General features: G+C 46.8%; 1 protein-coding gene across 1 annotated transcript in view; it reads right to left on the bottom strand.

The window, feature by feature from the left end:
* The window catches only part of PAPPA (pappalysin 1), a 186277-nt gene that overhangs the window by 58657 nt on the left and 112367 nt on the right, over positions 1–15253 (bottom strand). Inside the window, exons 11-12 of the mRNA XM_074608689.1 lie at positions 735–848; positions 190–325 (exon numbers count right to left, since the gene is read on the bottom strand). Coding sequence (XP_074464790.1) covers positions 190–325; positions 735–848 — 250 coding nt within the window. The remainder of the gene's footprint in view (positions 1–189; positions 326–734; positions 849–15253) is intronic.

Below are 15253 nucleotides of genomic sequence, written 5' to 3'. Positions count from 1 at the left end.
GAAATGTCCGTACACAACGATCCATCATTTTCAACAAACTCTAGTGAAACTCGAGTCTTGGAGGATTAAGCAAGCGCTTTTTTGCGTCTGATCCTGGAAAAACTGAGCAGTATTGGTCAGTTTGTGAATGGGGGTAATCAACAGATTAAGCAAGCAGTAGAGAGGGAATATAATAAAATACAGTCTTACCAAGATCATGGCTTTGCTCTTTGGTGTCAAACAGCTGCACACCGATGGTCTCCTGCTTCTGATCGAGGTAATAGGTCCCGTCAGTGACCAAGTGAACCAGGACTGCCGCAGCTACCATCGGCTGGGAAAAATAAGCCTGGGAAAACAAAAGCCCCACAAGGGCTAAGGTGGAGAACTGTGGTGGGCTTTAAAAAAACCCCAAGAGTCAGTCCGGGACTTTTAAAATAACAATTCCCATCCCGGGTCACACAGAAGTCTTCTCTTCCAATCTCTCCTACACAAACTAGATAAACTCGGGTCAAACAGCCCTGCAGCTGGAGGCTGTAACCTCTCAGAAATTCAATAGCCTGGTCACAGGAGGGGACTTCACCACGGACTCTCCAGACAGTGCTCAGAGGCTTTGTTTTGCTATTTTGCACCAAACATGCTTCAAAGAAAGGAGCAGCTTGGCCCGGGGAAGGCTGTCCCACGATATTGTGCCTGTTGGAGAAACTTTGTACAGGCAGGCAGAGAGGAGGCTTCTGAATGACACGTGTACTTCCTACCTTCAGCCAGAAAACGGTCTGTGTCATGTGGGAGTACTGGAAGTTGGCGGTGCAGGGATACCAGGCATACTGAGAGACGCCATCGTTCAAGTCAATCACCTTAGTTCGACACATCTGTGGGAGAAAAAACACCAAAACAGGCGGAGATGACAGTAAGGAAGGACGATGACTGTTTAAAGTGGGGAAAAAAGTCCAGCTGCACTGCTAGAATAAAATAATGCACAACAATGACGTTTCTAAATACCATGAGATTATTCAAAAGTTAAGTTTCCACCTCAAAAAGAGAAGTTGAAACATGAAAAGGAGCTAAAGGCTCACAGCAGCTGGCCGGTAGCCAACAGCTTCTTCTTCATTTGGTACGTGGTCTTTGCCAGCATTCAGAACAACTTTGCTCCCACCCAAATGGACCGTGACTCTTCCCACCAGAGCCAGAGTGACGATCACTTCTGAGCGTCCCAACCCACGGCACAGCCGGCCTGCAGATGCTCTGCACACTACCCAGGCAATGGCCTATTTAAACCTGCACGTTACTGTAACCCCGGGGAAGCCACAGATGGCCACGTAAACTTGGAAGCAAGTGTAGCCAGGAAGGGCCTGTCTCTACAACCCAATTTAAGCAAACTAGTTTTCTTGTTTGGTTAACTAGTTTCTGTAAGCGGAATCACCTTCTTCCTACACCTACAGCACTTTCCGTGGCAGGTAGCAGTGGAATCACAAGCAAATTGCTCTCTTCAATAAAGAACAAGTAGACGAATTCCAAGTGCTGGCATGGATGAAAAGCTCAAAGAAGAAAATGCCTGAATTTAATGCAGTGCCATCAGTAGTTAAAATGTGAAAACGAAGCTGCAAGAAACGGTAGGATTTACCCTGAAACCACACTGCTCAGTGGAGCTGCTTCAAAAAATAAACATGTGGGACCATAGCCTTCATTCCCCAACGAACAGGAGAAAGGAACTGCCCACCATGCAAACGGCTACAACGGCATTAGAAGGATGCTTCCAGCTGAGGCTCTTGGGGCATCCAAAGGTACCTGTTAAGATTTGCAACACTTTGATGTGTTGCGACTCAGTGACTGTCATTACCAGAGTCATGGGGACAGAGGGAATGCCTTGTGGTCACACAGTGTAGCGGCAATGGGAGCTACGGGTGTAACCCAAGAGGCCAAACCACCTCCAGCAGTTGCACTAGCCACAGGAGAGCCTAGGACAGCCACAGACCGCCTGCGCCAGGTGCTAACTGCAGCCCTCTGCTCCTGGGGACAGCATTAGACTCCGTTCCAAGACCAGAGCCTGGACTGAGCAATCAGGTGGTGTCGGTAAAGCTGTTCCCGTAAGCAGTTTCCCCGCTTATTAAAACAAAAAGAAAACCCTGAAGCGAAACAAGAGAATTAACAGAGATGTTTTTAACCATTCAAAATCCTATGCCCACTTGGTAATTCTGCACGGAACTGCCCTCTGGGTCTCGGCAGACAAAGTCTGGGCAATGCAAAGAGAGCCCGGGATGCCTGGGAAGGCGAAACCAGATTGGCTAAAAGTGAGGTAATCACCTCTATAATCTGAGTCCCTCAAGATCCAGCACAGAGGAATCCATGGGCAAAACATAAATCAGCTTTAATGGGCTGGAAGAAGATTTTTAGTTTATTTATTTTTTAAAACAACTGGGACCAAGCTTCACTGAGGCTAGCCAGTGGATAGTGTTACATTTTACAGCAGAGCAAGGCTTTACATAAACTATCTTTGGCATTTGAAATCCAGGCCAGCAATTCGACATGTACCATTTCGCAATTCTCCCTTCTTGCATTTTCAGCAGCCTGTCTTTTGTTGGGAGCATGGTTTTTATTTTAATACCTCTCCAGCTAGGGAATTCATCTCACCCACATCTGCAATTTATATGGTCAGAGAGCTCTTTGACATGAACAAAGGTCTCATTACTTTTATAAGATTTTGTTCTTATTCTTGTATCTCCTCCTGCTCTGTTGGTCCAAAAGGGTGGCTGAAAGAAACAAAAGGACTGACGTTCGGTGCATTTTAAGTGCCACTTAATGGATGAGTGAAAACCTGTATTAAGAAATCACCCAGACCTTCACCAAAAGTTTGAATCAAACCCAAAATAAACCCCTGCTGAGGCGGGCTGGAAATCTCTGATAACTTTTAAATGCCTTGTTTGATTTGCGTGCGTGTGTGACCCCTAGCACTTTCTGCTTCTGCCTGAGAATATTAGCAAAAATCTCAACCTTGCCTAAAGAGCCTGTGTTTGAGACACGTGCCACGGGGGTGTGCAGCCTTGGTGGACTGGTCTGGTTTGAACAGGTCAGAGAAGCTTCGTCCTGCCAAGGCTGATCCATTGCTACCTGACAAGAGTTTCAAAGTGGCACTGGGGTAAAAAGTTCTTTTAGGAGAAGAGTATAATTGAGAAGTCTGGGAAAAGGCTAACAGACACAACATTAGGACTGGTTACAAGAGCCTCTTCTACACTAGCTGCTATTTAGCAAACTCAACTAGTGGCAAAAAAGTTCTTTAAGATTTTGTAATAATGAGCTGATTGGACAAACGGTCCCTATCACCTACAGACCCCACCACCTCAATAGGCTCTAACGCACGTGGTAAATACATCCCCTTTTCAATTCTACCCAGTTATTGAGTGTCACACCACAACTGCAAAGTCTGGGGACCGTTTGCCGGGAGAGCCTTTCCCACCTCTGCTTTCAAGGCAGCCCTAGAAGATGACAGCAGTGTGAAGGCGCTTGTTACTGCAGCACCACCGCTTTTAGGCTACAAGTTCCAATGGCCTGGAAGACAGAGCATCATCTCTCCTTCATGGCTACAAATTCATAGGAATTCATGCTTGTGAGAAATAAATTATTTCCTAACATCTTCCAGTTTGCTACAGTGATGCAAAACAGCAGCTAAAGCACCTGACAGCTGTGGAGGGAAGAAGAGATAGACGTACTTTTCATTTCAGGGTGTTACCAGACACTAAAGTATTTGCTTTGAAGAATGACGGCATCATGCAGGGCTTAAAACTTCGCTCACTGGGGCTTATCCAGGTTCTCAGACCCACACAGCAACTGGGATCCGCAGGAGCTTAGTATCTGCTCCAAAGTATTCGGGGACTATTTGTGTCTACTTACTGGAAGCCCATGTCATACCCCTCCCTACGAAGCTGCTTTCAATTAAAAGAGCTGATGTCTGTTCCTCTCGGAGGTTCTAATCCAGCTCGTCTCCCACCCACACATGTTGTACACAAACATCGAGAGACAGAATGAACAAGGCCAGAGAGCACTGTGGGATCTTCCCACAAGAGGGAATGCCTGGAGGATTCCCTTTGACTGATTTATACAACCTCTTGTCAATCACAGGGACAGCATGTTCTTCAAACCGCCTCTCCTGTTTTCCTTCTCTTACTCAAGGGGACCGAGGAATGTGTCAGCCAAAAGGGAAAAGTGCTATATCGGGAGCGCGTAGTTCATTGCCACATCTAAAATGCATTTACTATTGCAATGAACTCCATTTCTTCATAATGTTTTCCTTCAAAGTAATATGGGAAAATTTGCTGAAGAGCAAATTTTGGAAGGCACCCTTGTGAATGATTCCCAGCCATCCTATGACTTCAGGTGATGTTGTGTTGATGGGCTCCTGTTGAACTACAGGTTAAGGCTCGCTGATCCTGTGGACTGGGCACCAGAGTAGGTCTCAACCTGGCTGTGCCCAGGGCATGGCCCCCTTGCAACCTTCTGGGTGGCACTGAGGCCCCCATCTGTAAGACAAGAATGATATTGTCCCACGTCACACGGGTATCTTGAGGGTAAAGGTCATTAGCCATAAAAAGGTGATCAGATATTACCAAGAGAAGGGACAAACAAGCGCATACACGTGAAGGATATACCTCCCCACAGGAGAGGGTTAAACACAAACCGATGCCACCGCACTCTGTCCTTCCCAAGCACAGCCAGACACCACAGGCTTTGCACAGACTGGTGGTTCTCATCTCTCACAGTGTAACATCAAAATAATTCTAAACGCAGACAGGCAAAGCTGCTATTCAAACCAGGATGCTGCCCTGCTCGGCGCTGGCACCCGGCTGGCGGAGTTGGAGTGGACGCGCCTGTCTGCATGCCCACGGGCGGCTGTAAACAGAGCAAATCTCCCGTGCGCAGATCTGCCTACTCCCCAAATCCCATCTGTTCTCCCATGGCGGGGCTTCCTCCAGACTGTGTCTTCAAGCTAAGTACGGCTGCGAAGGGTACATCGCCGAGCCCTTGTCCATCAGGCAGTAGGGAAGGGTGGAAGTGGTTATCATGCCCCAGACGTGAGGCTTTCTACTGGGACTGTGCTGCTGCCACTTCCGCACCGAGACAGACAGCGCTGCGGGTTTCTGGGGCGAAACGGACTATACCCTGTCCCATCTGCAAAACAGCAACCACAGAACAAGCAGGAACAGGATCTGATGGTTAAACCCATGGTACCGTCTATTTGTGGAGCACAGAACATCCTGCGCGAGGTTGTACGAGCGCACGGAAATACTCACGGACTGATAGGAAACCCGTGGAGGCACAAACAGGACATGTTCTGTTGTTTGAAGATCCAGCTAAAGAACAGATTTCAACCGTAATACTGAAACCTAGTTAATCTACAATTTTTACCCGACTGCTCTGCAGAATGTTATTTATATTTAACTCAACACATGCCAGAGAATCCCAACCATGACATAAGCAGCATTTTAACACATCTCTTACAAATCAAAACTTTCTCCATTGGCAGACATGGGGGCTGGCAGTCACCCAGACCTTTTATTCTTAAATATGTTATTGTTCTTGCAGACCTAAGGTTAATCTTACCCAAGGATGAGAAACTACGGTGCAGTTGCTAAATATCAGAAAGGTTCGTGCCTGTTTATTGCCCAATATTCTAAGGCAGCTTGACTGCCACATGGACACCACCCAGTTTGCCGACTGCAGCACAGACCTCCAATCTGTTCTGAAAGCTGTTGCACTGTTCTTCTCATTTAGGCTGGGAATTGGGTTGGAGTTACAGACAAAATCAAATTGCCCACATTAATGAGCGCTGAACCATTAAAAAGGGCACCATTTGGGTTCCAACAAACACCTCAAAAATCAGCAAATTTCTATGATCGTTTTGAACCTCAGGAGCCCACGGAGCTCAGATAGAAACTGTACACACAGGCTCACTCCAGGGACACCAGAAATTTTGCTCTGTGCTTTCTTCTAGATTCTGGTGAGAAATGCTGTAGTGTCTTTACCAGTGTTCTGGATTTGCCCTCTCAGAAGATTGAGTTGTCTGCCTAACTATGCAAGGCAGCATTGGGTCATTTCAGGTTGGCCTTTAAAACTTAAGGAAAGCATTCAAAGTTACTTTTTTTCCAAACTGGTAGGTATATTAAAATTTTCATGGGCACCAACAATGAGTTTAAAATACTCTGTTGTATAAAAATAAAACCCAAAACCAAACCCAAATCTGAGATTCAGCAGCATAGGTTATAAGGATAAGATGATGAAAGTTGTGTCCTCCCTCTTTCAATAGCCTTCTTACCTCTCCTCTGCTTCCTCCTCCTCAGCAGCAACTTCCCCTTACCCCTGACGCTCATGAAATGCAGCTTATACTCCAAACTACTGGAGTAGAATACAAGGAGTAGAAACTCCCTGCCCTCTGTCTGATAACACAGTTTTACTAAGTTTCATGCTCTTCTCCCTGTTTTCTTTGGGGCACTTAAAGGTCCGATGGCAAAAGGTGAAAAACTGCAGCATGTCCCACTCCAGGACAAAGGCCCGCAGGCAGGTGAGCAACAGAAAACCTTTATCAACTGGAAGCTGCTAAAACTTCTGGGGTAACACACTGATGCTCTATTACTCCCAGATTCAGTTGGCTCCGAAGTAAGAGGAAATCTCATCTGTCAATTTTACCCGTGTAATGAAGAACAGGATTTGGCTGTGGGATTGGGAAGCAGATTACGTCTCCTGCAGGATGAAATAAAGCCCCATTGCCAGTTGCCTTGTCCGATCTCAGCACAGCCTCTTCCCCTTTGAACGCGGAGCAGCCGATGGTGCCTGGCCCTCGCAGACAGTAATCAATCAGCACGTTACTACAGCCTTCCTAGCGCAGAGCCCCACGTTTCACCTAAAGGTTTGCCTGGATTTTTTAGTAATTGGGAAGTGACCTTTACGTGTATGAAAACACCACAGCTGATATGACACGGCATCAATAGTTCATTTGCAGCGTGACATGATGATCAATTCCTCTACTCTACAATAAAAATGATAGTGTTCATTTCCAAAGGGGAATTTCCTTGGGTAGAGTTTTGGATGTAACACAGGGCTGTGATTCAGAAATGAGTGGGAGATGCAAGGGCTATTTTTTTTTTTTTTTTTTTTTGTCATATAAGTTGGTTTAGCTTCAGGAAAGCGAATAGGAGCTACAGGGATTTCTACTAGATGATGGTCCAGATTGCATGTGTATTCAATGTGTGTTATTAACTGTAGGTTTCTCAAAAAAATGCAGTTATTTCACTTCCAAAGAGTCTATATGAACAATATATTTCAATTTTTAAATCATGCAGACCTGCATTCTTTGAGCTTTCCTTTGAATTTCTGTTATCTCCAGATTCAAAGCAAACTTCATTTAAAACTGGTGAGTTCAAATGAAAATCACATAAAACCATAAACTTCACATGGTATACCTGAAAAAACTGTAAATCAGTTCTGACTGGCCCTATCCCAAACCCACATCGGCTTTGACATCCAGCCAGGTGTAATCAAAATATCTAGGAAGGACCTGTGGAAAAAACAATATGGAGTTTTGATTTTACAACAAAACCCTAACCAGATGATTTTTGCATGGTTCAAAGGATCACCCCAAAGACATCAGTTGAGCTGGGGCCAGAAACTACAGAAAAAGAGTGAGAAAAAGAAGAAATCACTGTGCTAATGGGATTTAATAATCAACTTTTGCACAAGCCCACAAGTAAACACCAGCATTTGGAGCTCATGACTGCAATTTTTCACTTGCCCCCTGCTTCTTTTGCCATTCTGCAACGCACACTGAACGGATGCGAAAGCAAACGATGGCTCCAAGTGCACAATAACACAGAATACAGTCTCATATGAAGCACATGAAAGTGTAACCGAGCAATTTGCCATGTGCTCCTGTTTATCCCTATCAGACGTTTGCTATTTCTTCCACACAGCAGTAGGACATAAAGCTGCTGCTCTCAAACAGCAGTATCTTCCACCCCGGCATTGCCAGGCTCTTACCTAGGAGGCATAATTCTTACAACTAGCCCTGAATCGCGTTCTGCTACTATGTTCAAATTCACAAATACGTCTGCCAGTGGAAACAGCAGCCAAGCGCGACCCGCTAGACAGACAGCATAAAGAAACAGCGCCCAAACACCGCCTTACACCTTCGGCTTTGCAAACATCAGCCTCATTAAAGCTAAAAGACATTTCCAATCCGCAGCAAAAGCTCCCGTCTACAACTTCCACACTGCTGCTCACAAAAGTGTGAAGGCATTATAGACTGATAAGTGCTTTAGCAGACTGTATATCCATCCACTGGAGAGCGAGGTTAAACAAATACAGTAGCCAGAACATTATTGTTGGCTGCAGACTCGGGTTCCCGAACTGCCTGTCTCTAACTTGAACCAGTCAGGTCCACTACAGCAAAGCTCGCACAGAGCTGCGGGCCAAGGCTGGCCGTGGGGGTGCTGCGGCAAAGGAAAACAATCCCAATCCCATCCCAAAAACTTTTACCACTGGTGAGTAGAGCAAAACTTTTTTTTTTTTTTTTTTTTCCCCTTTGACTGGAGCGCTTCATTTGGGAGCGGCTGGCATCAGAAAATCAACCTGTCCAAGGCGGAATGCGCGCCACACTTTAGGAGGACCTTAAATATATTTTTATTATTATATTGGTGGATCCAACTCACTGGACCCATTGTAGTTTTGCTGGTTTGGCACCCCCGCAAGGCAAAGCAGGATTGGGCTTGTTACAATGCACTTGGTAACATCCCCTCCTTCCTTCCCAAAGCTGGTCCTAGAAATTTGCTTGGACAAAGAGAGCACACAGCTAATTAGAGAAAGCCCAAAAGTAACAACAACAAATCCCTAAAGAACTTCAGCTCCATGACGAGCTCTCCATCAGAATAACACACTGGCTGAGGTGGACAGTGATGCTTAGAAGCGCTTGGGCAACACTTCCGATAGAAAGGGAGACAAATAGGGGGAAAAAAAATAAGCCACATCATTTTCAGCTACCAAGGAGGAAAAAAACCCAATGCTTTCATTTCCAGCACGGTAGGAATAGACCCTAAACGTCCCCGCACCTAACCCCACCTCCCCTGAACGGCCCCAAGAGCACGCAGGGCAGAGGAGCCGCTTCCAGGAGCTGTGAGACAACGCAGGTGCTACCACGAGCTCTGAAGATTGCTCGCTAAGCTTCGCCTGCGGCTGAAGCAAACAGCCGTGCAGTGGTTAATGTCAGCTCTGACCACATGATCGCATTCAGGAAAGGTCAAAAGAGTGATTTTTCATTTAAAAACATCTGTGTGTTTAAAGAACAAAACTTTCTCATGTGCAGAAAACCAGGGGTTTCCAGCGCTTTTATTTCCAGAGTTAAAGTCATGCTTTTCAGCTTTGTTTAGGGTTACGGACCATGTAAACACGCTGTGTAAACCACACGCAACCCTCATCACACAGCGTTTCCACATGCGAGGATAATTGGGGGTGCAAATCTCTCTCTCCCTGGCTCCTTTTCCCTCGCCAAGCTGCTCGGCTTCCCACACCGCACTCCCAGCGAGCCAGCCAGACACCCCGTTGTTGTCCTTCCCTATATGAAGACGTACACATGCCTCTAATCCTAAGGGTATAAGTCTGCTCTGGGCTGTCAACAGGCCTTAATTGGATACATCCAGGGAGATGATGCATTGGGAAGAGGCCCTGAATTTAATAGCAAGAGGGAAGGCTGCGGCAGGGCTCCCGGGGAGCGCGGCGGGGGGAGCACGGAGCAGAGCTACCATGAGCCATCCTGGGGAGCCGCCTACGGTTACACCTCGGCACTCAAAGCCTTCCGGCTTCCCATCCAACTAGTCGGTACTACGTCAGCGTGCATTAATTAAGATTAAACCCTGTGGCTTCTTTTCCTTAATATCTGAAGGCAGGGTTTGTGGTATGCAAATCAGAAGGTTCCCCCTTGCTTCACCCGGCTTTTCCCACTGAAACTGTGGAGTAATGAAACCGCCCCCATGCAAACAAATTCCTCTGAATGCGTTGGACCATCCAGGGAGAGTCCATAGAGGAGCAGCCAGTTGCTTCCTCCAGCCCACGTACATCTGCACCCAAGCAAAGGTTTGGCTGCAGGTGTCTGGGGAAGCCCATCACTTCGCTCTAACCTGAGAACCGCCCTGGCTGCTCTGATAAACCTCAAACTCCAACAAATTAAGCTGAAAAACCACTTGGAGCATTTCATCCATGATATCCCAGGCTAGTAGGGGAGTTCACAGAAAATCCTAGCTGCTCGCCAAAGCAGTTATTGTGGGGACTGAATTATGAGCATCATCTGCGGGAGGAAGCTCACGGCTCCTTCAGCCTCATCTCATCCCTGGAGCAGGCTCCGGCAGAACAGACTGGGAACACAGGGGATGGAGGAAATCATGGCTGCTCAGTCTTGGCCTTTCCCACTAGAAACAACCACTAGGAATCAGTTAAACTTCCATACAGTGAGGAGTTCCTTTTCCAGCAGGTAAGGGTCACAGGGCAAACGCCGTGCGGTGCACCAGGAATGGACCTGCTCTGCTGAAGGGCAGAGTTTTCAAAGATATTTGGTTGGAGAAAGGTGGAAAGAAGGTCATCTCTACCCTGTGCTTCAGCTTTCTCTCTCTGCAAAGAGACTTGTTTTCTCCGAGAGTGACGATGCAGGGGTTAATGACCAAAAAATTGGAAAAATAAGATCCACTGCCCAAAGTGCTAAGCGTAAAGATTCCGGCCCAATGACCAAAATGGCTAAGCAGAACTTGAAGTTCTCCTGAAATAAAGACTTCTCCCAGTGAGTAGGTACATGCACAGGCAGATAACAGCACTGATCATGCAAATAACCATTTCCTGGCACGAATTACAGTTTGCAGCCGGACCCTGAGGCTACGGTGGAAACCCAGGCCTGGGGGAGGCTCCTGCTGATAGCAGGGGGAGCTGGGCCTACTTACCAAACGGGTGAATCATGTCTTCTTATCAGATTCACCACTGAAATGACCTCAGAGGAAACAGCGATCCTCCAACTTTACAGGCAGTATTTCCAAAAATGAGCATGGATTTGGGGTTCCCCAACAGTTACGGCTTCAACTAAGGCAGTGTGATGCAGGAGAGCTTTAGAGCATCTCAAGAGTTTAGCCAAATGGTCCTCAGTTTTGTTTGTTTTCTTTTTAAAGCAGATACTTTAAAGTATAAAGCAGGTGGGGACAGAGGGATTGACTCGAGAGACCTTCGGGACTCTGCTGGGTAAGCACCATTCTCCCAAAACCATGCCTTTTAGAGACATCTCAAGATGAAGACCCTAAAATTGACTGGCATTCAAAATACGAGGTCTCTTATGACAATGTGGGCTAAAATGCCTACAGTACTCCAAACAAGTAGTGCAGACAATCCTTCATTTAAAAGAAAAAATAAATTCTCCACTCCTGGCATGAGAAAGTTTACTTTCAGGCTTAAAGAAATGATTGTGTGGTTTTGGGGATGGCATTCCGTTCTGCTGAAGAATAGCGCCCTGCCTGCCTGTATATCTGTGGCTTTGTAGCTACATTGCAATCCTGGAGAGCTCTGTTTACATATTTTACATGTTTTCTTGTACAGAACATGAAACCAAATTACATAGTAAAGGCCATTACGGCTTCGCTCTTGCACCCTTTTCCGTCCTCTCCTTCCGATCACTTGTTTTAATTCTATCCAAAATAATCGAGTGGGTATTTTTAACTGCGCTTGATTGACTGGCAGGGCTTCGGGCAGGTTTATTTGCTGTTGCACGGGGGAATCATGCAAAAGCTGGTGAAGCTACATGCCAGGGGGGTAGGGAGAAGACGGCCGGGGCGGGGGTGGGATGAGAAATGCCGAGAAGCCTTCATGCATGAACAAAGCAGACGTGTCGATGCATTTATGCAAAATCATTCTGCTCTGAATGGAGAGGGACCCAAGACAAACAACCCGGATGGGATGCAGGAGAGCTATCCCACGCTTACGGCTGGACATGCTCTGCATCTCAAGGCTTGGGAGCAGCAACAGCAGACGGAGAGACTGGCAGGTTGAGGGGCAAGGGCCGAGGAGGGGGGTCTCCTTTCAGACGAGCGCATGCTAACGAGCACCGCCGCTGTCGTGAGGTCCGGCTTTCCAGCTCGCTGATGCCAGGGGGGTCCAAGCTGTTTCTTATTACCGCGTGTCATCTGGGTGGGTGGCTGGGTGTACAGCAGATATGATCATAAAATGGTAAAGTTACTTCTTAAAGAAGCACATAATCCTTATTATTATCCAAGACAATATTCCTTTCTTGCCTTTCTTCTCGCCTCTAGCAACAACAAATGGCATGGAATTCTGCTCTCGTTTCGTTAGTGGTAAATGTCTCCTGGTCCTAGGAAGACGGGACCAATTTCCGGCACCTGAGGATTTTTGGTTTGACCTTCATCTCTGAAAAGGTCGGACTGAACCTCGCCGAGACTACTGATGGCTGCTTTGCTCTCTGCATCATCCTTTGTTTCTTTTATCTATTTTCTCTACAGTACACAAAGGGAACACAGTGTACCAGCCCCTGGTACTCACTGTTCTGTTTCCCTTAGATGACTTGCATATGTGCTCTTGAAAAATTATTCTAAAAACTAAGGGGGGAGGGGAGTGGAAAGAAAAAAAAATATCCCTTGAGTGTTTGGCAAAATTGCTTGGAATCTCCTCTGACATCTCATTGTGTTCTCTCTGTCCTCCCCTTACACAAATCAGCCAGAGGCTACAACGTCAGCCGTGGGGTCTGCTGGTTTACTGCCGCCAGGAGCAGAGGAGCGCTGGAGGACGTGAGGATGGAGGGGTGAGAGGGGGGGGAATCACTGTCTGTCCAAGCAGGGAGCAGGCAGCCAGGTGATGGGCAGCATCCCCTTTTCTCCAGCCAGCTCTGGATTGACTTTAAGGGTAACACTCTTTCTCAGCCATCTCTCTGCAACTGAGTCTTTTTCAAGCCAGCCTACCTAGAAACGCAATTTCTCATTTTATTTTGCTTCAGAGACCTCCCCCAGAACACTGAGATCATTCCTGAGCAAGAGCCGTGGCACTGCTGTTGGCACACGTCTTTGTAGCATCCCTCACCTTGGTGTGGACCCTTCACATGGACCACCTCCTCCAAGGAGGTAAAGCAATGAATAAGGACCAGTGGAGTTCCTTTGGCAGAAAGGTTGCACAATCCAGCTTTCCCAGCAAGACAAGTGGGAGACAAGGTTTCCAGCCACTAAAGCAAGGAGTTGGTGGGATGGTTTTCCAGTCATAGAATCACAGAATCATAGACTGGAACTGTGCTAGGATAAAAACCAATTAATTCACAAAAATGCGGATTTCAAGACCCCAAACCCCTTCCAGGTCACTGCTTCCAGACAGTGACTCTGAACAGGCCCTGAACAGCTTTGTCTTTATCCAAGATATGAACATTTCCTAAAATTCCTTGTCCTGGGGAAGTCTAGTCTCAATAATGCCCAGTGCCTGCAACATCTCTGAAGGATATTGAGGTTTAATCCTCAAACGGTAGCTTTACCTTTCTGTGCTCTGGTTTCCACCTCCATTAAATGGAACAGAAACCAAGCAGTGTGGCTGTGATAAAGCTTTTAATTAATCTCTGAACATTGAAAAAAATATGAAAAATATCACCACTTAAGCCAAGGAAGGAGCTTGAATTTGCCTGATGGTCAGGGCCAGGTTCGTGATGCAACTGTTCTGCCTTCAGGCAAAAGGCCAAATTGGCTGGTCTGTAGCATCCGGAGAAAGGCTTAAACAAAGACAAAGTTTTGGAGCCCCTTGAACTAACTTTAGACTTGGAGACTGTGTAACCTAAGATGAAGCCTTTTGGTGGATGAGCCAGTACTGGAAATGAGCTCAGATGCGTACAGCAAACCTACATTCCTCTTGCGACAGCCCGTGCACAGCGTCCAGTCCATCTTTTTCCAGAACTGGTCTCTGATCACTCATGGTTCCTCCATTAATGGTTTTTCTTAGTAGGATTCTGCCCTCATCCTCCAGAGATTAGCGGTTCAAAGCCTGGCTTGGCCATAAATAACAAAGACATTTGCAAAGCAAATCATCTTATTAAAAATGGGGATTTTTTTTATCCCTCCAACCACAACAAAAGTCTTACCGTTGAAGAGCAACAGGACTTGGCCATGAATTGGGAAGTTCAAAAAGGGCCACTTGCAGAGCCGACAGACAGACACCCTCCCTCTTCTCAGCAAGATCACCCCAAAGGAAAGGAATGGCTTCTCCATTAAAAGTTGCAGGTTTCCGCTCTTCCCACTCCTGTTCAAGATTACTCTATTTGTTGGCTTTGCTGGATCTTTGGGGAATTATCTTCAGCGTTATATTTATTAGACAGAATAAAACAGTGTGGCAGGGAACTTCTTAATCTTTCTCTTCAACTTTCTTACGGTACTCTCTTACCACTCTTGGAGCTCTTGCTCTACCACGTTATTTCTTCTACTATTCAGAATATTGTTGTGCTCCTGACTTCTCCTTTTGTGGGCAATTTCAGACATACTGCAATTCTAGACATCTTTCTGCTACTGGTGGAAGAATAGGTTTGTTGGAGTGAGTCTGGATGAGTGCAATTGTGGGAACTGTAATAGGGGCAGGAGGGGGCCTCTGTTTGTGGGAAAGATGTAATAAGAATCCTCTTCCACAACCTCTTACTCCATAGCAGCCCCTGTGGGGTACCCGTAGGAGAACAGGGTGTGTTCGTCAGTACGGGAACGAAAACGAATCCCAGGATCTGTCTGTGCCCAGCAGCCTCAGGAAAAAGTCCCCTTTCGGTTAACTGTGCCTGAGCTGTGCGGCTTTTTCCGTAAAGGGGAAAACCAAACTCAAACAACGGCATAGGGAGAAAAAAAATATAGACTAGAATCATAGAATAGTTTGGGTTTGAAGGGACCTTTAAAGGCTATCTAGTCCAATGCCCCTGCCATGCGCAGGGACATCTTCAACTAGACCAGGTTGCTCAGAGCCCCGTCCAACCTGACCGTGAATGTTTCCTCTGATCATTTTTGTGGCCTCCTCCGGCCCCACTCCAACAGGTCCATGTCTTTCCTGTACTGAGGGCTCCAGAGCTGGACGCAGCACTCCAGGTGGGGTCTCACCAGAGCGGAGCAGAGGGGCAGAATCCCCTCCCTCACCCTGCTGGTCACAATTCTTTTGATGCAGCCCAGGATGCGGTTGGCTTTCTGGGTTGCGAGCGCACATTGTCAGCTCATGCCCAGCTTTTCATCCACCAGTACCCCGAAGTCCT

The sequence above is a fragment of the Larus michahellis genome, chromosome 15, assembly GCF_964199755.1.
Source record: "Larus michahellis chromosome 15, bLarMic1.1, whole genome shotgun sequence".
NCBI lineage: Eukaryota > Metazoa > Chordata > Aves > Charadriiformes > Laridae > Larus > Larus michahellis.
The sequence above is the reverse complement of the archived record's forward strand: the minus strand, read 5'-3'. Positions and strand labels throughout refer to the sequence as shown.